The sequence below is a fragment of the Tiliqua scincoides genome, chromosome 5 (genome assembly GCF_035046505.1).
Source record: "Tiliqua scincoides isolate rTilSci1 chromosome 5, rTilSci1.hap2, whole genome shotgun sequence".
In the NCBI taxonomy this organism is placed as follows: domain Eukaryota; kingdom Metazoa; phylum Chordata; class Lepidosauria; order Squamata; family Scincidae; genus Tiliqua; species Tiliqua scincoides.
Genome location: NC_089825.1, coordinates 3,536,245 through 3,561,636, shown reverse-complemented (window position 1 = coordinate 3,561,636; position 25,392 = coordinate 3,536,245). Strand labels below are relative to the sequence as shown.

Below are 25,392 nucleotides of genomic sequence, written 5' to 3'. Positions count from 1 at the left end.
ACACATCCCTGTTAAAGATGAACACGTTTATCTCTGCACAATCTACTGTATTGTATTGCAAATTGATTGCAGTCTGTGAACATATCTGCTTAAATAAATTCATGAGCTCAGCAGTTCCAAACTGTGGGTCAAGACCCAACTTTGGGTGGGTTGCAAAGCTAACAAGGAAGATTGGGCTATGTGTTTCAATGCTGCTCATTCATCACCCTCACATGCTGCCCATCAGGGATCTGCGGTGAGCGGGGAGGCAGGTGAGGCAGAGCCTCCCCACTGGAGTCCTTTGAAAAGCGCCGCCGCTGTGGGAGGCACCCAAGCACCCACACGCAGAGCACATTCACCATTACAGCCACTCCCCTTGACATTCACAAAGCGGGCCTGACAGCCAGCCCTGCGCAGTCTGCTCAGGCCCTGCTCATTGAGGGCAACGCGGCCGGCTCTCAAGCACGTGCGCTCTGGTCTGAGCCTGCGAGCCGCTCCCCACCGCATCATTTCACTCCCGCTCGCCCCACTTCCCGCAGTGGCCAAGTTCTCACACCACAGAGCCAAGCCGCAGCGCGCCCGCCCACCCAACTCACACGTCAGAGGCTGGGAGCGACTCGGGAGTGCGCATGCGCAAAGCGCCAGCGAGCCGCAGTCGTGCTTCGCTCCCTTCCGAGTTGCGAGTGAGCAGCTGTTCTGGCCCTCGTCGCGCGCCGTAGCAGGCTGAGATGTTCGTGGGGCTGAACGAACTGCTCGGGGTCTCCGTTGAGAGGCCGGAGGAGGTGAGGGAGGCGCGCTGCGAGGCCTCGGACTCCCCCAGCGCCCCTCTGAAGAAGGAGGGGGAGGACTCTGGCTCCTGAGGGGCCGCCTTTTCTTGAGCTGGCCGCGGTGCCTGCTGGGATTTGCAGTCCTCAGCACCTTGGGAGGGGGAGGTGGCTTCCTCTCTCACTGGATCCTCACAATAACCCTGTGAGGTGGGCTGCAAGAAGAGTGCAAGAAAAGCCTGTGACCACCTTCACTGCTTTATAAAGTGCCACCCCTGTGCTTTGCTGAAAAGCCACACAAATAGGCCCTTGACACTGTGTAGTGTGTGAGTGGTGTGCAGCGGGTGGGGAGGCAGAGCCTCCCCACTGGCCTCCTTCAAAAAGTGCTGCCACCGGGGGAGGCACCCAAGCACCCGCAACCCATGCACGGAACGAGGAGGGAGGGAGCGCAGAGCGTGGAGCTTGTGGGGCTTGGGTGCCTCCCCTGACTGCGGCACTTTTCAAAGGACTCCGGTGGGGAGGCTCTGCCTCACCTGCCTCCCCACCCGCCGCACTTCCCTGGTGTGTGAGTATGACACTGCCCCTCCAAATCCACCCTTCTGCCCACTGTGCCAGGCCAATGATGCTCATCTCAGCGACCTTTAAAATGATCATTAACGACCTTTTAATCCCACCTCCAAGTAGTTCAGGACTGTTTTGTCCTCAAGACAACCCTGTGAGGTAGGTTAGACTGAGAAATAGTGACTATAGGGCCAACTCTGACCCCTGAGACAGCATGCCACCCCCTTACCCCCTCATGTGCCAGCTGCTGCTCTTCCCAGTCTCCCCTGTTCCAGCTCAGCATGGCCCTCCCCTCCCGTTTTCTTCTCTGTCTCCCACTTCATTTTTCAGTCCAAGGAGTGGAAGGAGGAGGAGCAGTGGAGGCAAGTAAGTGGGCAAAAATGGCTGCCCCCACCAACTGCCGCCTGAGGCAACTGTTTCTGTTGGCCTCATGGATGGTCCAGCCTTGAGTAACTGGTCCAGAATCAGCAGAGAGAACTTTTTGGCTGAAATGGAGGCCTGACCCTGGGCCTCTCCAGTATAACACACTCACCCTTCCACAATGCATGAACTTTTGCATAAATGTCAAGTACAAACTAAATTAAGTCTGGACAAGACAGAGGTCCTCCTGATCTGGAAGCCAGCTGCACAGGTATTCGACCCACAACTTGCTCCAGGTGGGGTAGAACTCCCTCTGAAAGAGCAGGTTTGCAGCCTGGGAGTCCTCTTGGACCCACAGCTGTCCTGGATGCTTAGGTGGCATCTGTGGCCAAGGGGACTTTTGCCCAGCTGATTACAGCCATATTGTCAGTTAGATCTGGCAATGATGGTCCATGCCTAGTGACATCTCAAGATCACACGCAGTTATCATGGTGCTGCCTGCGACACTGACCACTCCCTGGTGTGCAGCAGAGTGAAACTGCAAACAAAGCGACTGTATCACACGAAAAAGGAAGGAAGACCTCGCATTGATACCAGCAAGACCCAGGATCAGAGAAAAGTGGAGGAATTTGCACAAGCGCTTGAGGAATCTCTTCCAGGCCTGGCCGACGCGAACGCATCCAACAGATGGGAACATTTCAAGAATACCGTTTACAACACCGCCTTGTCCATATTCGGCAAGAAGACCAACAAGGCGACAGACTGGTTTGAAGCCCACTCTGAGAAGTTGACACCAGTCATTGAGGAAAAGAGGAGAGCTCAAGCAGCATACAAGGCCTGTCCCAGTGAGCGCAACCTGCAGGTCCTCCGAACTGCTCGCAGCAAAGTCCAACAGACTGCCAGGAGATGTGCTAACGACTACTGGCTCCAGCTCTGTTCCGAGATACAGATAGCAGCTGACACGGGCAACATCAAGGGGATGTATGATGGTATCAAGCAGGCCCTAGGTCCAACACAGAGGAAAATTGCCCCTCTGAAGTCTGCCACAGGCGAGGTGATCCAGGATCGGGCGCAGCAGATGGAACGCTGGGTGCAGCACTACTCTGAGCTATATTCCAGAGAAAATGTAGTCACCGAAGAAGCACTGAACAACATTGAGTGCCTGCCTGTGCTGGAAGAGCTTGACAGTGAACCAACCCTAGAAGAACTTCACGTGGCCCTGGACTCCCTTGCCTTTGGCAAGGCACCTGGAAAAGACAGCATCCCTGCTGAAGTCCTAAAATGCTGCAAAGAGATCATCGTCACTGAGCTGCATGAAATCCTCTGTCTCTGCTGGAGAGAAGGTGGAGTACCTCAAGACATGAGGGATGCAAACATCATCACGCTGTACAAGAACAAAGGTGACAGGGGTGACTGCAACAACTACCGTGGCATCTCTCTCCTTAGCGTTGTAGGAAAGCTGTTTGCCCGAGTTGTACTAAAGAGGCTCCAGGTACTTGCAGAGAGCGTCTATCCAGAATCGCAGTGTGGATTCCGAGCCAACAGGTCCACCACTGATATGGTATTCTCCCTTAGACAACTGCAGGAGAAATGCAGGGAACAACGACAGCCACTCTTTATAGCCTTCATAGATCTCACAAAGGCTTTTGACCTGGTCAGCAGAGACGGCCTCTTCAAGATTCTCCCCAAGATTGGATGTCCACCCAGGCTCCTCAGCATCATCAGATCTTTCCACAAGGACATGAAGGGCACTGTTGTCTTCGATGGCTCCACATCAGACCCTTTTGACATCCGAAGCGGAGTGAAGCAGGGCTGTGTTCTTGCACCAACCTTGTTTGGGATTTTCTTCGCTGTCCTGCTGAAGCAGGCCTTTGGAACTGCAACAGAAGGCATCTATCTCCGGACCAGATCAGATGGAAAGCTCTTCAACCTCTCCAGACTGAGAGCAAAATCCAAAGTCCAGCTGAAATGTCTGCGTGACTTCCTCTTTGCCGACGATGCAGCTGTCACTACCCACTCTGCCAAAGATCTCCAGCAGCTCATGGATCGTTTTAGCAAGGCCTGCCAAGATTTTGGACTGACAATCAGCCTGAAGAAAACACAGGTCATGGTTCAGGATGTGGACTCACCTCCCTGCATTACAATCTCTGAGCATGAACTGGAGGTTGTCCATGACTTTGTGTACCTTGGCTCAACGATCTCCGACACTCATTCTCTCGATACCGAGCTAAACAAGCGCATCGGTAAAGCAGCTACCACGTTTTCCAGACTTACAAAGAGAATCTGGTCCAACAAGAAGCTGACGGAACATACCAAGATCCAGGTCTACAGAGCTTGCGTCCTGAGTACACTTCTGTACTGCAGCGAGTCATGGACTCTTCGCTCACAACAGGAGAGGAAACTGAGCGCTTTCCACATGCGCTGCCTCCGACGCATCCTCGGCATCACCTGGCAGGACAAAGTTCCAAACAACACAGTCCTGGAACGTGCTGGAATCCCTAGCATGTATTCACTGCTGAAACAGAGACGCCTGCGTTGGCTTGGTCATGTCGTGAGAATGGATGATGGCCGGATCCCAAAGGATCTCCTCTATGGAGAACTCATGCAAGGAAAGCGCCCTACAGGTAGACCACAGCTGCGATACAAGGACATCTGCAAGAGGGATCTGAAGGCCTTAGGGATGGACCTCAACAAGTGGGAAACCCTGGCCTCTGAGCGGCCCGCTTGGAGGCAGGCTGTGCAGCATGGCCTTTCCCAGTTTGAAGAGACACTTTGCCAACAGTCTGAGGCAAAGAGGCAAAGAAGGAAGGCCCATAGCCAGGGAGACAGACCAGGGACAGACTGCACTTGCTCCCGGTGTGGAAGGGATTGTCACTCCCGGATTGGCCTTTTCAGCCACACTAGACGCTGTGCCAGAACCACCTTTCAGAGCGCGATACCATAGTCTTTCGAGACTGAAGGTTGCCAATACAATAAGTGACATCTCAGTTAGACTACTGTTGTGCACTCTAGTGGGGCTACAGTGGAGAACAGTTTGGAGGTTGCAGTTGGTGCAGAATGCAGCAGCTTGGTTGGTCACTGGGTCTCAGCGTGTGCCGCTGTGTGTGCGTCACTGGGTCTCAGCGTGTGCCGCTCCACTGTGCCGCTGCTCTGGTGGCAACACTGGCTGCCCCATTCCTTTCTGAGCCCAATTCAAGGTATTGATGATGACCTTTAAAACCCTATACAGCATAGGACCTGGATAATGCAAGGACCGCCTTCCTCCATATATCCCTGTATGTCCCCTGTGGTCATCAGAGAGAGCCCTTCTAAGGATACCTCCGCCATCTGAAGCCAGGGGGATGGCGGCAAGGTGTAGGGCATTTTCGGTTGTGGCACCATGCCTCTCGAGTCGGCAGCCAGAAGATCTAAGGGCAGCCTCTTTGGTTTATGGTTTCTGGCAGGGGGTGGAAGACCGTTTTGCCTGGCCTTTGGGGAGGGAGGCACTCCTTAGGGACCTCCTTCTTCTTATCTTTCATGCTGCTGTATATTATTTGGCCTTTTAATTTGCTCTTTTATTGTTATTTTTAAATTGGTTTTTAAATTTTTTAATGGTTTTAAGATTTGTTTTAATATTTGGTTCTGATATTTTATCTCTGTGTGTTTGTTGTAGATGGCTTTGGGTTTTTAGAAAAGTGGCATAGAAATCTAACAGATAAATAAATGGGCTGCTTCTGTTCAGCTACATCTGGCTGCTGTCTTTTACTATCCTCCCTTCTTTTGTCCCTTTCTGTCTTTTCCAGGGCAAACTGACGCTGCTGTGTGCCACAAAGACAGATGCCGACTTCCTGACCCACCATTTCCTCTCCTTTTATTTGAAAGGTATGCAGACCTGTCCGCCTACTCCTCACATAAACCTCACATCAATTTGAGCTCAAGATAAACAGTAAACAAATCCCTTTAAAGGACCCGCAGCATGCGGCTGATATCCCAGGCTTGGGTGGATGAATGGTTTGCAGTATGCGTACATGTGCAATCTAGATGTCCATCAGCACTTTCTGGGGTACCTGATTTTTGTAGCTGGCTGCAGGAAGAGAACAAGGCTCAGCTACTTGGAGCATAGGCAGCTGGCAATCAGAGGCATGCAGGTGGAAGGCATCTCATGAGTCACCTTCCACAGACCTGAGCTGCTGGTCTCTGTCCACTGGACCAGAGTGTTTGAAAACACACGGGTCACATCTGCTGCAAGATGCTTTGTTTGCCTGTTGCACGGCTCCCTCCCTCTCTTCATGGTGGTTTCCAGCTGTGTTCGCCTACCAGTGGACTTCCTCTGCCTCTTACTTATCCATATCTAGGACAGAAGAACTTTCCTTATCTCAGCTCAAGCCGTTGGCTTGTCTCATCCTCTGTTCTGTGTTTTGACTGCCAGCAACTCACCAGCTTCAGGCTGATATTTTCTCCTGCTGCCTCTGATGCGTTCACTGGAAATCTTAGTGACTGAGAACCCAGTCCTATCCAATTATCCAGTGCTAGTGCAACCATGCCAATGGGATGTGCGTTGCATCCTGTGGTAGGGAAGAAGAGGCTTCCTTAGATAAGGGAACATTTATTTCCTTACCTTGGGGCTGCATTGCAGTGCCACGGTGCTGGAAAGTTGGAAAGGATTGGGCCCTTAATCTGTTAAATTGAATCCGGTAACCTATCTCAACAATGCATGTCTTCTTACTGTAAGCTTTTTTGTTGAGAAGTGGGATACAAATATTATTGGCTGTGGCTCCTTTGGTATTCACTATATCCTTCTATGCCAAGAAGAAATGACTCCAGATTCTCAAAATACAATTTTTGGAGCAGAGAAAGGATGTTCACCATGAATAAACGAGTGTGGCATCGAATGCAGTGTGTTAAGTTGATGTTCAAATCCACACTCAGCTGTGAAATTCTGTGGGGTGTGACCTTGTGCATCACCTTGAGCTCCTTGGGGAAGAGTGGAATAAAAATGCAATCCAATAAAGAATTCGAGTGTTTGCTAAGAGTATGAGAAAATCTTGACTGCAGATTGCTAAAATGAAAGGCTAAAGGCCTCTGTCTTTGGAAAAGATTTCTGAAGCAATGTGTGTCTCTGTCTTCTTTTTCAGCTGGGTGTAAAGTCTGCTTTGTAGCTCTTGTGCAGTCTTTCAGTCACTACAGCATTGTCGCCCAGAAGCTGGTAAGCTCCATGGAGTCTCATGAGGGATATAATTTGCTTGCTACCGCCCTGATGTGGATTTCTAGATCAGGGCTCTCTAGATTATGGCGCTTGAGCCACATCCAGCTCACCAAAATGCTTGCACTGGCGCACTGGGTCTTTGTGTTTTTGGCTCTGGTAGCAGCTGTCCAAGGCCTTGGGCAAAGGTCCTTCCTTTGCCCAAGGCCTGCTCTCTCAATATCTGTCAGAGAATGCACTTAGATCCTTATGAATGCCAGTGATGGGCCCCAGCACTGATGGGAGCAATGGGAGGAAGAGTGTGGGGTGGAGTGGGTATATTCATATTGATTGTAATCTCAAAGAGCCAAGAGCCTGTAGATGGTGACCATGCCTCAGGTTTCTCTAATTCAGCTGCCTTGGGATTTTCCGCCTCAGACTGCCTACCCCAGGGGTGCCCAAACCCCGGTCCTGGGGCCACTTGAGGCCCTCGAAGCCTCTCATTGCGACCCTCAGAGAGTCCCCAGTCTCCAATGAGCCTCTGGCTCTCCGGAGATTTGTTGAAGCCTGCACTGGACCGACACAACTGCTCTCAGCGTGAGGGCAACTGTTTGACCTCTTGCGTGAGCTGTGGGATGAGGGCTCCCTCCACTGCTTGCTGTTTCATTTCTGTAATGCAGCAGTGGCAGCAAAGGAAAGGCCAGCCTTGCTTTGTACAAGGCTTTTTATAGGGCTTGAGATATTGCAAGACCTTCATTCATTCATAGAAGTTCATCTTTAATATATTCATTTATGTAAACTTATGTAAATTTATTCAAATTTTAAGTGTAAATTAATTATTTTCTTCCCCGGCCGCCAACACAGTGTCAGAGAGATGATGTGGCCCTCCTGCCAAAAACTTTGGACACCCCTGGCCTACCCTATTAAAAGACAAAAATGTTTGTTTTCCTCACAGTCCCATCTTGATGAATTTTTATGATAATCATAACAGATGGTTATAGAAATATGCTGAAAAACATAGAGTTGGTGTTTGCCAAAGTATCCAGGGTGGAACTTGTATTCATGGCATGGCCTTCTACTCTATTCTCCCTTCTCATTCACCTTTCTGTATAGTATTTGTTTTGCTGCCTCAGAAACTATTCCCAAGTCTGCCAAAACTCAGACAGCTACATAATAAAACATGGAAATGAAGACTGATTATACAAAGACTGAAAGCAAATGAATTGGCCTATCAGGTGCCTTGACTTGCTTTGTCGCCCTCTTATGGGAAAAATCTCAAGGAAAAAAGTCTCTAGACTGGATCAAAATGTCATTCAGAATCTGTGCTTTTCCTAAGAATCAGAAACATCGCTCCCCAGCTGAAAATCTGACATTTCTGCCTGGTGCCCTTTTCAAACCAGGAAGTGGTAGCTGAAATTTCAGCTCATTACAGAACTTTTTCTTGAATGGTCCTAGACCATTTTTCTCCTTGGTCCAATTTTTCTCCTTGGTCCATTTTGGACCACTTTGGTCCATTTTTCTCCTAGACCAATTTTCTCCTTGGTCCTAGACCAGTTTTTATCAACCTTTTAGAGCACAAAACTGGTTTATTGCATTTCTGCTCACAACCTTCAGGGAATGTGAGAATGCAACAGAGGGGAGAATGCAAGGTGTGCCAAGGGGCCTGATGCCCAGGATTCTATCTGGGCACCTGAAACAGATGTTCTTTGTTCAATGGAGGCCACGTCTGACTTCCTCTCTTCTTCCAGGGAATCAGCTTGCCTGCAGCCAAAGAACGGGGGCAGCTTGTGTTCTTAGAAGGGCTGAAATCTTCCTGCGATGTCTTGTTTAGTGAGGAAGATCAGTCAGCTGGACCCAACCCTTTCCAGTTCATCAGGTAACCTGCACACACTGCAGCTGGACCTGTGTGCCAAGGGATGTCCTGACTTTTCTCCCTAGTAAATTACAGTTCCTTTTGTGATGGCTTTTTGCAATTGTTGAGTTGTGAGAAGAGTTGTTCTGCAGGCTTCAGCCCCTTCGCCAGTCTGCTGAAACATCTCTGGCTGGTAGTTAGGTCAAGAGATTAAACTGCTTTCACCAAGTGTAGGTCAGTGGGGTTTACACTAACTGGTAGCAGTTCTTAGGGCCCTGACTTGGGGAGGCAAACAGGCCTCTGACACGGAGTGCCTGCCCTTTCCCCCCTATACACAGGGAGCCACTTAACCCAGAGTCTTCTGAGATGGGATCCCCCAGCAGCAACCCTCCAGATGCAGGGAGGTCCTCCACACCAGGACCCTCACACTGCTCACCACTGCAGACTGCACAAGGGAGGATTTAGCAGAGAAGTGACAAGAGTGCCAGGTTCCAGCTAGGGGGCTGCCTGTTAGTCTCATCACTCCACAGTCTCATCACTCCTCAGGAGGGGGAATCCAACCCAGGGGAATATACACAAGGGCCCAGTGTTCTACCAAATCCCAATCCAAGCTCTGCTTGGAGAATTATGCCCACATTTAGCTAATTAGCTCCCCTTTTTTACCCAAGAATGGCCCTAGTTCTGCCCTGCAGCCCTGACCCCACCTCCAGGGTAGCTTGCCTGTTCAACCTGCAGAGGTCCTCTCTCCTGCGAGCAGCCTCCCGCCACTACAGCAGCCCCTTAGTCCTCAGCAGGTTTTGGGCACAGCAGCCACACACCAGTGTCTCCAGCAGTCTCCAAAGTCCATTCACCCATCAATTCCTCAGTCCATTAATCCAGGCTCCCCTTCCTCAAGCTTTCCTCCTTCTGCTGCCCACAAGCCCTTTCTGCCTCAGGTGCTCCTTATATCCCTGAGGGCCCTATTGCCTTCAAGTAGCTGCAGCTATGCAGCACACTCTGCTGGATACCCAGGCATTACCCTTAAAGGGGCCACTGTTGACACCACACCCTACCTCCTTGCCAGATCTACCGAGATTCCAATACACCCAGCTGAGCTCTAGGCACTCTTGGAACATGTTGTCTACATGGAGCTGGCAGGGACACAGGCTTGCATGTGTTCTCCACCCTCAGACTTTCCTCTGACCTCAGAACAGGCCAGCAGCTCTCTGGGGTTTCTCAGGCCACAGTCTGACCTAGTCCTGCCTGGAGATGCTGCAAAGGGGTTAGGGTGTGCAAAGCAACTGCTGCCCCTGCCTCCCACCAAAGGCCCACAGCTCCAAGTCAGAGCTGCAAGGTGCCTGCACTGATAGGGCAATGGCCCAGTCTTCTCATTTGTATTACAGGCACATGTATTACAGAAACATGCACATTACGGTCCTGCCATTTCCCATTCCTTGCAGGCTAATTTTGCATGGTTGAGAGCGAACTGGAGAACAGCTTGTGATTCTTTCCTAACACACCTTTAATCTGAGTCCCAGACACACCCTTGGCTTTTACAACAGTGCAGGAAATGCTGAACTTTGCTGAAGTTTCCACTCTCTCTGCAGTTGAGGGGGGGGGCACTTTATGTGTGCAGATAGTCATCCTTGATAAATTAGTTGAATGAGTCCCTACTTTGTGAAATGTTGGGGTGTAGGTTCAGGCACTGTGATGTGTGTGTGGAGCACCATCTAACACCGACCACATGGGGGTTTGTATACAAAGGTGGGCCCTTTTTAGATGACCATCTCTGGAGGGGTGAGTGCAGGTGAGCTCTCTGAAAGAGGGGCCATAGCTCAGTGGTAGAGCCGAACTTGCTTTGCTTGCAGGTGGCAGTTCTGTCCCTGACAACATCTCCAGACAGGCCTACTCAGAAATGGTGGGGAGCAGCGGCCCATCAGTGTCAGCAATGCCAAGTTCAGTGGGCTGAGTGGTTTACTGACTGGACCACTGGGGAGCAAACAGGGAGTGAGAAGCCAATGGGGGGGATTGGAGGCAAATGTCAGTCTGACTAACCCTTTCATGTGGAAGTGGGTGGGTAGTTTCACAAGGGGCTTCAGCTATTATACATGTTTGAGCCTTTCAGCAAAGGATTCTCACACCAGTCCTATGCATGTCTGCTCAGAAGTAAGTCACACTGAGTTCAGTAGGACTTACTCCCATGCAAGTGTGTATAGGACTGCAGCTGTAGTTGCTTTGACTGGATTGGGTGACCCTTTAGTGCCCTTTTCTGCTCTCAGTGAGGGTAGTCAGGGAGCAATGGGGGTGACTTTTCACTGCTTGCTCAGTGCTTCTGCTTTGTGTTGGTGGCAGTTGTGAGCACAGAACCAAGAGACAGCCGATTTCCACGGAGTAAGCAGTCTGGAGTGGAAGGGGGTGATCTTCTGTTTTGAAAGATACCCTGTTAGAAGCACAGCCTGTTCCACGAATATCTCTTGGCATCTGACATGAGCAAAATGTTTCTTGGATTCCATCAGTTTCAGATGAATAAAATGGCAGTGGGATGTGGCTGCCTTGCCTGTTGTACCTTCAGAAGTGGCCATTTGTGGTGGGGGAGCTCGTTGCTCTAATCCAGTGTTGGGGTCCTGCAGAGAAGAACTGGATGCTGTTGCCTGTTTTTTGAAGAGGAAGTTTGGATCTTGGAGCTCTGACTGTGCCTTTCCTCCCTCTGTTCCCAGCAGTGGAGACGGTTCGAACCTGAAGGTGCTGTATGAGTTTGTCTGGACGGCCCTCAGCCCCGCTGCTGGTGGGGACTCATGGAAGTGCCCTGTACTTATTGTGGACAACCTCAGTGTCTTACTGAGTCTGGGCTTGAGACTGGTGGATGTCCTTGACTTCCTCCATTATTGCCGAGGCACCGTGATCTCTCAACTTAAGGTATTGCTGCAGCTATGTGTCCTGCTGGGCCATTGCACCATGCCCTTGGCTTGGAAATAGGCCCTGTCCACTTAGCCACCTTCTGTTCAGCATTGTTCCACAACTTTTTTGCTGACATAGAACTACCTATACATATTTCCTGTTCCTGCTTCTGGCTTGTTCCTGAATCTGCCCTGCTGATTGTCTGTGGGTGCAATCCTTACCAACTTTCCAGTACAAGGGTAAGGGCAGTGCAACTCCAAGGTAAGAGAACAAACATTGCCTTACCTTGAGGAGGCCTTAACTGCAAGAGGCAGCACATGCCCCATTGGCACAGCTATGTCAGTGCTGGAAAGTTGGTTAGGATTGTGCCCTGTGACTCGTTCTTATGCTGACCTGGCTCTCTCTCTGTTCTTTCTTCCACCCTGTTGCACATCTAGTCTCAGACAGTATCCTTCAATAAAAGCGTCTCCAGTGAAATATTTCTCTGATGCAGCTGCATTGCTGCAGTGGTGCAAAGGAATGCTTGTGCTTTTATGGTTCTAATGGCATCCTGTACTTGCCAGGCATTGCCTGTTCCCAATTGCCTGGGTGTGTGCGCATGTGGTTTCTCCCAGAAGGGGTGGCCTCTGTGCTACTGTTTCTGGTGCTGTCATAGTTTCGTTGGTCCAGAACTTTGCAGTCATATCTTCCAGAATGCTGCTTTCTGTGCTGCTAATTTGTTACAGTACTCTTTGTCCCTACATGATTGACAACCATTCTGACCACTGAGAGGCAGTGCATTCTAGGCCAGTTGGCACCTGTTTCCTGCCTGTGATGTCTCCCATAGTGCTGTTTCACAGAGCACTTGACTTTTGGGGAACATATCCCCAGTGCTTTTCAAGGCATTGCTGTAATAGGGCAGGCTTTTTTGATGAGGGGTGGGGACCAGTTGCTCTAGTTCTTAAGTGGTCAGGGTCTTGATCCTCCCAAATCCCAGTCTGACTTTGGGCAGCAGGGGAATATGGAGCAGAGATTCTTGTGAAGAGGTCATGTATGGAGGGGCCAAGCTAGATGAACCCACAGACATTTGTGTTCAGGCCACCTGTCTCTTTAAACAATGATAGAGAGCAATCTGTCTAGCTCCTATTGTCTCCCTGGGGTATTTAAAATTCTTTCCTTCATCACACACAGTCAGTTATTTGCTTTGTTAGGAAAAACTGCTTACACGCACATTTTAGGTGCTCAAGGTAGCATACAGTATAGCTGAAAAACAGTAAAGCACAAAATAAAAACAATATAATGTGTGATTTATTTAATTTAAAAAATTTCTAGGCTGTTTTTCTAATACTCAAAGCAGTGTACAATTAGAAATAAAACACAGTGATAATAGTGAACTAATCATGCTGAACAGTACAATCCAAAACACAGTGACAAAACACTGAGTACAACCACAGAACAACTGAGAAGAGAAGGCCAGGCAGAAAATGAAAGTCTTCAGCCATCACCAGAGCTGAATTCCTGAATGAGAATGGGGAAGAACACATGTGCAAGTGACTTCAGTGACAAACAGAAGGATTCCTGGGCCTGATAACCAACCTCTTCGTTCTGTCACAAGCATGGAACTTGGGTGAATGCAGCACTCTCTTGCAAACCAAATGGCTTGTTAGTATTTACTTGGTCTCATCTTGGTTTTTTATTAGAATGTCAGAGTTTGAAGGGAGATTATGTGGAGGTCACTTAGTCCAAGCCCTGCTCAGTTCAGCTTCCTTAATGGATGACCACCCAACCTCTGCTTGAAAACCTCCAGTGAGGGAGAACTCACTACCCACGAGGCAGACTGTTCCAGTTCTAGACAGCTCTGACAGTTAGGAAATGCTTCCTCATACCTGGCCTAAATCTACTTTCCTGTAGCTGTAGTTTCTCCACTTAATACAGTAGGTTGAAGTCCTGCCCTCAGGAGCACAGCAAGCAAGTTCTCCCCCTCTTCTGTGTGACAGTCCTTCAGGATACTTGAAGATTGCTGTCATATCCCTTATGCCTGTTTTTTGTTCCTCTGTGCAGGACTTCTCTGCTGAATTTAATCTTGTTGGTATGGGCCCAGTCTTTGATCTTGGCGAGAGCATTTTGAATCTCTTCTGCAAATTTGATAAGCATTTCCTCTACCCCCCTCATCTAGGTCACTTCTGAAAATGTTAAACAGCACAGGGCCAAAGGCAGAACCTTATGGCATTCCATTCTCCCCCTCACCCCAGCTTGATCACTTGGGAGCCATTCTCTGTGAGCAGTAGTTCAACCAGCTCTGAACCCACCTAACAGTAGCAGCATCTAGTCCTTGTGTTGCCATTTTATCTACAAGATTATAATGAGAGACTTTAGGAAACGCTTTGGTGAAATCTAGGTATGGTCTGTCCACAGCATTCCCACTGTCTGCCAGACCAGTCACTCAGTCAAAGAAGGAAATGAGTTTCGTCTGGCCTGACTTGTTCTTGACAAACCCACACTGGCTCCTAAAAATCAGTCCAGGCAGTGGCTCTAGGATCACATCAGTCCTTGGGGTGTGGTTCATCTGGTCCTGAGGACTTCATTTATCATAACTAGATTTTCTGCCTGTCCTGAGTCATGATGCATCCAGTTCTTCATTAGTGAAGCTGTAAGGTTGGGCCACTTTCTCCTTGTGGGAGAAGACCGATGCAAAGTTGATTGATTTCGATTTGATTAGCCATGTTCTTGTGTTGCTCTTTACATTGTGTTGCGAATTGCCTTGAAGTCTCTGTGGAGTTTAAAAGGCCTGGTATAGATCTATGGATAAATAAATTAAGAATAATAAGACTCCCACTGAAAAGAGGGTGAACATTTCTCTGAGTTGCTAACTGTGCTGCTTTCTGGCTTAGGGGAACATAGTGGTGATGGTGCACAGCAGTGACGACTCGGAGGACGAGGAGAACGAGCTACTTGCAGCAGCCCTCCGTCATCAGAGCCACCGGATCCTGTGGGCAGAAGGGCTGGCAACGGGTTTCTGCAGGGACATTCACGGGCAGGTGAAGAGCCCCGGGGCCTTCCTTTTCCTTCTCTTGAGACACTCACATATACAGGTGTGCGCCGCTTAACAACAGGGATATGTTCTCCTATCCCTGTTGTTATGTGATATGTCATTAAGTGAACACTCAGTCCAGTCTATTGCCTGTTGTGTAAACAGACACTAGCTGGCTGCACAGGCTACTGGAGATAGATTGTCATTTATTTGCATTAAGAACCCCTCTGTTGTGTAAACAGACGCTCTGCTGCAGGCTATGGGAAACGCAATTGCCTCAGGAGCATCTTAATGTGCTTTGACCACCATCATATATGTGATTCATCATTAAGCGAACAGTTGTTAAGCGGCACACACCTGTATTTTTTAAATTTTATGTTTACTATTTTCACCCACTCAGCCTTTCTAGCCAGTGGCAACTAATAATACATTAACACACATCTTGCAGACAGGTTTTGCAGATGTAAAACCGCTTGCATCTTGGACTCCAGATTGGGTGATCTAGTTGAAGGTCCTTAGGCAATGGCGTCGCTAGGGGGGTGCGGGCCACACCAGGTGACATGTTGGGAGGGTGATGCGCCCTGGGGGGAGGGTGCGCTAACATCGCAGGGTTAGGAGCTACCGCGTCATGCCATACACTGTTGGATGCGGAGTGGCCAGCAGAGTGCATTGCAAAGAAACAGAATTGAAATCACTCCTTCTGTTCAAAAGTTATGGCAAAAAAACCAGAAGGAAAAAATGCATGGAGCCCTATGGAAAGTGAAAGTGAGCTGTATCGTGCGTTTACTTGCGAATAGGCGTACTTGCCTTAGTCTGTTGGAAAGGGCAGGCTGAGAAGAATCCAACTACACCACAATGGTCCTGATCCAATGAATGCAGCCCCCCCAAAACACCCAAGAAGCTCCCCCCTCCCAGCTGCGAGTCTGAGTCCGAAACAAAGCCACGTGGTCACGTTTACTCACAAGTAGGTGGACTTGCCTTAGTAGAGCCAGGCTGAGAGGCTCCAAGGACGTCAGAATGGTCCTCAACCAATGAGTGCAGCCCCCAAAAACACCGGAGAAGGAGGTTCCTCCCAGCTGCCTCCCTCCCAGTCTATGGAGCCCTATGGAAAGCAAAGCAGCCTCACAGTTGTGTTTACTTGTGAGTAGGCAGATGTGCCTTGGCTGGTGGTCAGGCCAGGCAAAGGGGAATGTGAGGATACCAGAAGGGCCCTGATCCAATGGAGCTGCTTCAGAAGGCAGCCTCCCCCCCCCTAAAAAGAACACAAAAGAGGCTTGAATGGTAAGGGGAAAGTTTTCTATTTGCACTTGTGAAGCCAGCTGGGTCTTTATTCTGATGTGCCTGAAATAGAAGAACTTGAAACTGGGCACTGGGAGGGCTGGAAATCTCACTGATTCTTTTTGGGGGTTGTTATTGCAGGCAGACTACAGAGTAAGCTCCATTGACCACTATGGGACTTACTTCAGAGTAGACATGCATAGGCTTGGGCTCACAGGCTGCAATCCTACCCACACTTTCCTGAGAGTAAGCCCCATTGACCACAAGAGGACTTATTTCAGAGTAGATTCACTTGGTGGAACAGGACTGGCTCCCCCTTATTTAATTATTTTATTTTAATTTGATTATTTATAATTATTTTAATTTGCTTGATGGTGTCACTTCTGGCCATGACATCAATATCCAATGGGTCCTGGACAGATTGTCATTCTAAAAAGTGGATCCCAGTGCTAAAAGTTTGAGAACTGCTGCAATAAGGTGTTAGTAAGTTGACGTGTGTGTGTGTGTGTGTGTGTGTGTGTGTGTGTGTGTGTGAGAGAGAGAGAGAGAGAGAGAGAGAGAGAGAGAGAGAGAGACTCTACAAGTTTTCAAAATCACTAAAATCAGAGTTTGGAGGAATAAGACCATCATGTTATATATCAATCAATGTGTACTTTCATGCAGAGTGCAATGAAACAAACCACATTGAAATATCTGTATTATAACAAAAGGTACAGCCAAAAAATCGGTGGGGGCGGGGCGTTGGTACATCACCACGCCCACCTGGGGCGTTGCCCCACCCACTACATGGGGTGACACACAGGCCTCCTGCACCAGGTGACGCGAATCCTAGTGACGCCACTGCCTTAGGCATCTGCTGGTCCTGTTATATGGGCTTCTTTTTAGCTTGTTGAACCTGAGGATGTGGACAGGATCCTTTGCCGGGTGAGGCCAGCCTCCTGCCCTCTTGACCCTTACCCATCTTGGCTTTTTAAATCTACCCAGGGTGGAGCTGGCTGAGTGGACCGGGATGGTCGTCTCTTCACTTCTGATAGAGGGGGTGTTGCCGGTAGCATGTTCTGAAAGCAGGTGCCCCTCCTGAAGAAACCCTCACTGGATTCTACCAAATAACTACCAACGAACCTCAAGCCTCCCTTTTCTGGGCAAGGTGACAAGCAGGTGGTGGCCTCTCAGCTTAAGAGGGTCCTGGATGAAATTGATTATCTGGATCACTTTGGCTTCAGACCAGGTTGTGGGATGGAAACAGCCTTGATTGCCTTGGTGGATCATCTGCACCCAAGACTAGACAGGGGGGAGCACTTTGCTGTTGGTCCTGCTGAACCAACTTCTCAGCAGCATTCAACACCATCAACCCTGGTATCTTTCTCTTGACTGGGCTAGAGCTCAAGGGATCTTTTTACAATGGTTCTGGTTGTTCTTGGCTGACAAATTCCAGAAGGTGTTAACTGGAGACCACCTGTTCAGCATCCTTGCTTTTGCTGTGCAGGGTTTCAGCGGTTTCTGTTTTGTCCCCTAACATCTATATGAAACCTCTGGGAAAGATCACCTGGAACTTTAAAGTGGGGTGTCATTAGTAGACAGATGATGTTTCTGTCCATGTTTCTGTCAGTAAATACTAGTAAGGCGGTAGAAATCTTGAGCCTGGGGGGAGGGGCCAGCCAGCAGCCGAATAGACATGCCTTTCTCGAGCTCTTGAAAAGCACTTTATTTTTCCCCGAAAACTGCGGATCCAAGGAGACCCGGGGATATTTGTCAGGAGAGACAAATTCCTCCATGTGATGGCACGATTCCTGAGGAGATAAGCCCCACCAGGGGGGCTTTCCCAGGAGATTTCGCCGTCTGGCAGCAATGGTGAAGAATTCATGCTGAATCAGACTGAAGGCCCCAGCAGGGAAAGACGCTGAAAGACTTAAGTAAGTGTTGTTCCGTTTGTGTATGCCTGGCGTGGACTGAGTAATTGATTGCCTGTTCTGGTTCTTTTTTGCCATGAGAAGAAGAGAAGGGGGGAGGCTTCCTCCCTCAGCTGTTTATCGGTGTGAGAAATCGTAGAAGAGATTTGCCAAGCTCGTTATGGATATATGAAAGTATAATTACAACTTTATAACTGTGAACTTTGGTGGATTATAAATTAACTGTCCTTGGATAAAGTTTGTGCATTGGAGTGTTTATTGCCTTGGTTTGATACTATTGTTTGGGATTGCCAGAAAGAGAGATTGGATGTTTTGCGATTCTTGCGAACAGAGAAATGTGGTTGCCAAGGCTATAACTATAAATAAGATAAGAGAACAAAAACAAGAACACTGCATCAGTGACATCTGGAGACATCTAGTGGATTTAAGAAGACATTGCAAGAACTGGATTTGTTTCTATAAGTGGAGCAAGGAAGATAATACTCTGAGGACATCTAGTGGTCTTAAAGAGCATTGCAAGCAAAAGATATTTGAGTTTCAAAGGCAGGAAGAATGAAGATGGCAGGTAAGAAAGTCCGAAGTTTGCCAGCGTTGGGGATGGGATTTGAAAAATTAGTACTAGAGGAAGTGGAAGGGAAAGATTGGAAACAGACTATGCAAGATAACATGGAAGAACTGTTGGCAATGGTACAGCAACAAATAAATCAATCTGCACAGACCCAAGACAGCGTGGATGCTTTAATTAAAAGATGAGATGAACTTAGTAGACACCTGATAGATGTGAAAATTACATCAGAAGAAGACAAACAAGAGATTGAGAGATTGGGGAAAAAAGATAAGAAAAGACCAAGCTAAAATATCAGAGATAGAAGAAAATCAGCATGACGCAGAGACAACGTTAATAGAAACTCAGATGGATAGTGCAGCTCGAGTGGTGAGGATACAAAATATTCTAGAAGAGAAAGGAGAAGATATGTCACGACAGATTGTCAGATTAATATCAGAATGGATTGATACACTGATGGAGAAGATACCTAAAGAATTGGATTCAGTGAGAAGAGTGAGCACTTTTTATCTGAGAAAACCTTACCAAGAAAAATTCATGTGAAATCCATCAGAACCTTTTACAGAGATAAATTACTGAAGGCTCCACAGGAAAAGAAATGGACAGTGGATGATAATAAAGCTAGAATTCTGGGACATGTTCCACGGAGAGTGAGGAAGAAGAGAAAAAAGAAGAATTGTCAAGGCAAGTGTGGAGATGGGCTGGTGGACGCACCTATAATTAGATTCAAGATTTGGGGGAGACAAATAAGAAGATTTCTATATGGAACAGATGCCATTTGATAGACTATTGTTAGAAACAAAATAAAAATATACTTTAAAAAATATATACATTTATATTGGATTTTGAGATGCAAGAAGAAATAGTAAAACAATGTATGATAAAATGGGCACAAAATATAGGCCATAATATCATAATAGATCAATGGGAACAGATCTGAAAGCATAATATAAAACCTATTAGAGCAACACATTTTAAAAACCTGAATTATTTTGTTTAAAACTATTTTAGAGGTTATAGATAAAGAAAAACATGTGTATTTAGTTATGATTTTAATTGTAGTGAGGATTTTATATGTTAGATATTGGAAGGATTTCAAAATACCATTGAAAGATGAATTAATAGAGAAAATAATGAATGTGGCAGAAATTGATAGGTTTTCAGAAAATTTGGATCAACAACGAAAACCAACACAAATTGAGCAATGGAAATTATTTTATGCTTGGTTGAAAGTGAAACTTTAGAAATATATGATAGGGCATTTAGATGATTGTATTACATATATACTATGATATGATATAATAGATGAATGATGAATGAAAAATGATATTAAGAGGTAAATTTAGAAGAGGAAACTGATTAAGATATGTAATGATTTATTAGTTTTAGGGATGTATGATGATATAGGATTTCCTGCCCCCCCCCCTTTTTTGTGTAGTGAAGTTTGTTGTGTTTTTTGTGTTATGTGTGTTAGTTTATTTTTGTTTTTGGAAAATAAAAAAAAAACTTTCACTTCTATGAACTATTAAAGTTACAGAAATGCTGGGGGGGGGGGGAGAAATCTTGAGCCTAGAAGTGTTGGGGACTGGATTAAACGACCTGAAATTAAATCCAGACAAAGCAGAGATCCTCTTGGTTTGGAAAGTGATGCTGCAGGTGGTGGACTACTGGTCTACTCTGAATGGTTTGTGCCCCCTCTGCAGACACAGGTTCACAGCTTGGGGGTTCTCCTGGACTCATTCCTCCTGGATTGCCAGTTAGCTGCAGTGGCCAGAGGGTCCTTTGCCCAGCTAATGCTGGTGTGCCAGCTATGGCCATACTTGAGTCAGTTAGACCTCACCACGGTGGCCCATGCCTTGGCAACCTCTGCGTTTGGCTGTTGTAATGCATTTTATGTGGGGCTTCCCCTGAAAACTGTTTGGAAATTGCAGTTGGTGCGGAACGCGGCAACTTCTGTCATGCTGGGGCTTGGCTGTTTGGCTCTCAAGCTGCTGCTCTGGCAGCTACACTGGCTGCCAGTTTTGTTTGTGGGCACAATTTAAGGGGCTGGTTTTGACCTTTTAAAGGTTGGTACTGAGGTATCCAAAGCAGCCATTCTCAACCTTTTTTGGGCTATGGCCCCTTAGGAGTTCTTTTCAGGTTCCAGGCCCCCCCATCAAACAAGGATACAACACAAATGGATAAGCAGAACATCATGTATTATTGAACACCAGGAAAACTTGAGCATTCTGACAGGCCAGGGCTCCCCAGGAGGCCATATGGCTCCCATTGAGAATGGCTGACCTAAAGGACTGTCTTCCTCCATATCAATCAGCTCCCCCTCCAAGGTCTCTTGAGTGGGCCCTGCTGTGCAGGCCGCCCCTGGCTGAAGGCCACAGGGATGTGCCTCAAGGCTTGGAGCTCACTCCCTTTTCAGTGAAGTTTGGCAGTCTCCCTGCCAGTCTTCCAGTGCGGCTAAAGATGTTCCTCTTCCACGTGGGCAGGCCCTGCAAGCCTTTCTTTTCATTTATATGCTTCTGTTTGGTGGCTCTGTTTTTCATTTTTTCTTGCTGGTTTTTATTGTCTTGACTGTTTGGCTGTCTTTAACTGTTCTATTATTATTATCAAGCTACAATCTGATACACACTTACCTGGGAAAAGGTCCAATTGAACACAATGGGAGTTACTTCTAAGTAGACATGCATAGGTTTGGGCTGTAAGTTTACTCTTTTTAGTCATTGAGATTTTGTGTTTTAAATACACAAAGCAATGTTGTAGTGAGCCTTTGTTATTAGCTGCCTTAAAACATTCCATTTTAAGAGAACAAAGGCAGGCTAGAAATATTTTAAGTAATTAGTTCAAAAACAGTTGATCTTTACAGTTTTAAAACAAAAACACTGGCTGAATTGTCTTAGGGACCATTGCAATCAATTGTGATGGACGTTCCTTAGCATTTCTGTAGCTCCTTGAGTTGCATGCATCAATTTACAGCCCTACTTATCCTTTCAGCAGTTCTGGAAGGTGGAAGTGGGCATTTATCTGGGAATGTGGACCCCCTGGGGTAGTGTGGGGCATTATTTACCACATTTTTCTCTTTGTCCTATAAGAAGCTGGAAGCTGAAAGTCTCTCTCTCTCCTTTCTTTGCTGCAGTTAACCATCACACAGCGGAGCTTGTGGGAAAAGAGAGCGGAGAGAGACCTCGAGCACATCTTTCAGTACAAGATCCAGGACAAGAATGTCACCTTTTTTGCCAGAGGGATGTCAGCAGCTGTGCTGTGACTGTTGGGGTGGGATAGGGCAGGCGGAGCAGCCATCCTTGGAGAATGCTTGACAGTTGAGTGTGATGGAGAGCCAGGCAGGAAAATGAAGCAAACCCTGACTTCTTCCCAGACCTGTGTCAAATCCCAGGCAAGTGAGTTGGTCTGAGCTCTTCTGTCAGAAATCCAAGTGACCAAGAAGAGACTGACACTGACTCTACAGTAATTCTGATGTTTCTTAATGGGATCGGCTCCCAAGGAAGACAGGAGCTCCCTGCCTTTGGTGATGGGTCAGGGCCAAAAGCTGTTGTAGGGTAACCAGCTCTTGAAATAAATAATTCTGGCACTGGTGTGGGGCTTGAAGGTGGAGCATGATGGGTGAAGAAGCAGAGCCCACAAAAAGTGGTCTGTTCCGTCTTGCTAGTGATCAGTGCCATCCACACAGAATATCATTCCACCCAAGGCCTCAAAGCAAGCGAGGGAAAGATAGAGAAAACCCAGCGGGAGGGTTGGATAAATGGCAAGTGTCTCCTAGTAGCACCTCGCTTGTCCTGGCCATGCTGAGTAAGGCGTCCTGCACAGCTCAGTGTTGGTGGAAACGGGCAACAGAAGAAACGGTTTCCTAGCAACGACAACCTGTTCTGGTGCACCGTCGTTTTTTCTGTTCCAGTATTTGACTCATGGCTTGCCCTGCCCAAGGCTGTAAAGAATCAGTCCTAGGCTCTAGGAAGGAGGAGTGGTTTGGGCTCTCTGTATGCAGTACTTTCATTCCTCAGGTGCTCTTATTATAATGTAATTTATTTAGAATTGAAACAATGATGAAGAGATTAGGTGCCCTCTTCCTTGCCCACGAAGTTCAAACACATTGCTAATCTGGGGCAACTGTTTCCTCTGGCTCGATCAGGACAGGCACAGCATTCCAGGAGCCAGATCTGAGTGAGGTGGGAAAGGAGGGAATTGGGCTAATAGAGCAACTAAGCCTGTGCTCAGTGAACTGCGACCTCATCTGCCAGCCTGTGCTTGAATTATGGGAGAATAGGTGGGGAGGAGGTCCTTAATGAAATTAACAAGCCCTAGAAGCCTATGCTGCTTCCCCTAAGGATGGCATCAAGGTTGACCAGGTAGGGCACTGGACTCACCTAGCCTGCAACTTCTCACTGCCAGCGCCCAGTGTGCCAGCAGGTGGGGGTGGTATGAAGGACCCAGTGCAGGGCTTTGCCCCAGTGACCCCAGCAACCTGGCACCACCACTGACCTCCCTTGTGGTCTTCTACAAATAGTACTCAAGGGCCCCCCCCCATCCTTTGAGCACTGCCACCGCTAATGCTGTTGAAAGGCCATCACCATTGTAAGGACTGGGGGCCCAATCCTATCCAATTTTCCAGTGCTGGTGCTGCTGTGCCCATGGGGTATGCAGTGCTTCCTGTGGTGGGGAGGCAGTCACAGACACCTCCTCAAGGTATGGGAACATTTGTTCCCTTACCTCGGGCTGCATTGTGGCTGCACCGGTGCTGGAAAGTTGGATAGGATTGGACCTATTGGAAGCTACTTGCCTGTCCCTTTGGGATCTTTTCTGTGAGGTTTTTGTTTTTAATGATGTAACCTCAAGTTTTCAAGGTGGGCAGTGTGGCGGGGACGGAGACACAGTACATGTCTGACATGCAGGGGGCCTGTGGTTTAGCCCCAGGTACCTCCAGCCAAAAGGGGTTCCAGTAACAGCTGTGAAAGACGCTGGAGAGCCCCTCCAGTCTATGGGATGAGATGGGAAGTCTATGGCTGGCCGCCTCAAGGACTTTTTTCTGTAAACAGCTGTGGGTGGAAGGGCTGATGTGGGGGATGGAGGGAGGGACGCTTGCTACTGAACCAGTTCCCAGGCTTAAATTGTTCCCTGGAGCTATTAGCAGCAGCAAGGAACAATCCTTAGCAAAAGAGCTTATGTGGAAAATGATTAATAAGTGGTTTCCTCAAGGATGTGGTGATCGATCCTGCTTGCACCTGAAGAGAGTTGCAACAATGAAGGCAGAACAAACAGCTCTGTTAATCAGGGAGGGATCAGACAGGGTGTGGATCAGTGTCTAGCAGAAAACCGCCTACTCAGTAGGTTGAGGGGGGGGGGAGAGAGAGAGTTTCTTCAAAAGAATACAGTTTTATTTTGAGACAGTTACAAAAATGTATAAATATACACTTTCACCAAAATAAAAAGATATACAGTACTAGTTCTGGGTTTGATATTTTAAAAATTTTGGGGTTAAGCTGTGCATCCTTTCAGTGAGCAGGCCTTAGCGAATGCTGAAACCACTTCATGCCTCTCCAAGCCTGACCCTGCGCTGCAGAAAACTCCCTTTGGGCCATCTTTAGGCTTTATGAACTTCAGACTGTCAAGACACTTCCTCTCCCTGCTGTTTTGCTTACCATCACAGGGCCCAAGCCTATGCATGTCTTCTCAGAAGTAAATCCTATTATAGTCAATGGGACTTCCTCCTAAGTAAGCATGGATAGGATTGCAGCCTTAGGGTTGAATCCTGTCAAACTTTCCAATGCCAATGCAGCCCAACAAATGCTCCCTTACCCTGAGGAGGCCTCCAGGATTGCCCCCTCATTGCAGGATGCAGCGCATCCCACTGGTAGGGCTGAATCAATGCTGGGAAGTTGGATGTGCAGCCTTAGCTTGCCTAGTGAAGAGTTCTGCTGCAGGGCTCAAGAGCTTGATGGCTGATAGTTGGCAATTTGTTTTGTTTGGGCCAAATAAAAGGCACGCACATCCTTTTGGCAGTGGAGTTTTCTTCCTGTGGACCAACAGCCACCTGTGATGAGTGTGCAGACTGCACTGCTGGAGTGGCTAATGTGTTCTGGTCAGAGGTGTGACTAAGCTTGAGTCAGAGGGGCAGGGCACAATGCACAAGGCAGTCACTTCTGAGTTCTCCCTGGAGCGGGAGGCGCTGGAGGCTTTGCACCCCCCATTCCTTCTCCTGTGGAGGCTTCAGATCACAATGTCATGTGACATAATGACATCACTGCCCTGAGGCCAGAGCTTCTAGTTATGCCTCTGTGCTGCCCTTTGGAGAGCCTCCACCAGCAGTGGACCTCCCCAGTGGACCTGGCGAAAGGTCTGCGATGGCACCCCCTGCAGGCTGTCGCCACCTCCTGTGCAAAAATCCACCCCTCTACTCACCTGAGGCTCACAGAGCCTCATGCGACCCAGGGCTGCATCGGGGAAGCCTCTCAGGTTCCCTGACGCTAGTGTCCGACTCCATCGGGAGCCTCAGAGAGGCTTCCGTAGGGTCCTAAGTGGTAGGTCTGCAACTGGCCTCCACAGGAGCAGGAATGGGGGGGAAGCTGCCAGCTCCTTTGGGAAGTGACATCAGCATCATGTGACATCACAGTGATCACAGTGACAGTGTGACATCACTGCCCCAGTACTGGGGCTTCTAGGGACGCTTCTGTCGTGCCCTTGGGGAGCCTCCCCAGGAGAAGGACGAGAGAGCTGCCAACCCCTCCTCCTTCGGAATCTGGACATGACATCATAGTGTGAGGTCACAGTGACTTGTGACATCACTATCTCAGCGCTGGGGCTTCTAGTGACGCTCTGCTGTGCCCTTCAGGGGGCCTCCACAAGAGAAGGAACGGGGGGCGCAAGGCTGCCAGCCCCTCCTCCTTGGGGAGAACTGGAAGTGAGGTCACAGCGCTATGTGACGTCACTGCCCGCATCCGGGGCTTCTGGTGCTGTGCCAGCCCTCTCCACCCTCCCGGGCGCTGGAGCGGGCGGCGGTTCGGCGCATGCGCGGCAGAGGGGTGGGGCCGAAGCGACCATGCGGGCGGTGTCGTGTGGTGCGCGCGCA

General features: G+C 48.4%; 1 protein-coding gene across 2 annotated transcripts; it reads left to right on the top strand.

Annotated features, from left to right (window-relative positions):
- Positions 1-623: 623 nt before the first annotated feature.
- ELP6 (elongator acetyltransferase complex subunit 6) lies at positions 624-23,758 on the top strand. Of its 2 annotated transcripts, none has more exons than XM_066627732.1 (7): positions 624-761; positions 5,447-5,525; positions 6,779-6,849; positions 8,574-8,701; positions 11,377-11,572; positions 14,425-14,571; positions 21,448-23,758. In XM_066627732.1, the coding sequence occupies exons 1-7, from the start codon at positions 708-710 to the stop codon at positions 21,574-21,576; spliced, it is 804 nt and encodes a 267-aa protein (XP_066483829.1). In that variant the 5' UTR covers positions 624-707; the 3' UTR covers positions 21,577-23,758. The 2 variants fall into 2 exon arrangements, with proteins under 2 accessions (XP_066483829.1, XP_066483828.1); XM_066627731.1 differs by having other exon boundaries at positions 11,374-11,572.
- The last annotated feature ends 1,634 nt before the right edge of the window (positions 23,759-25,392 follow it).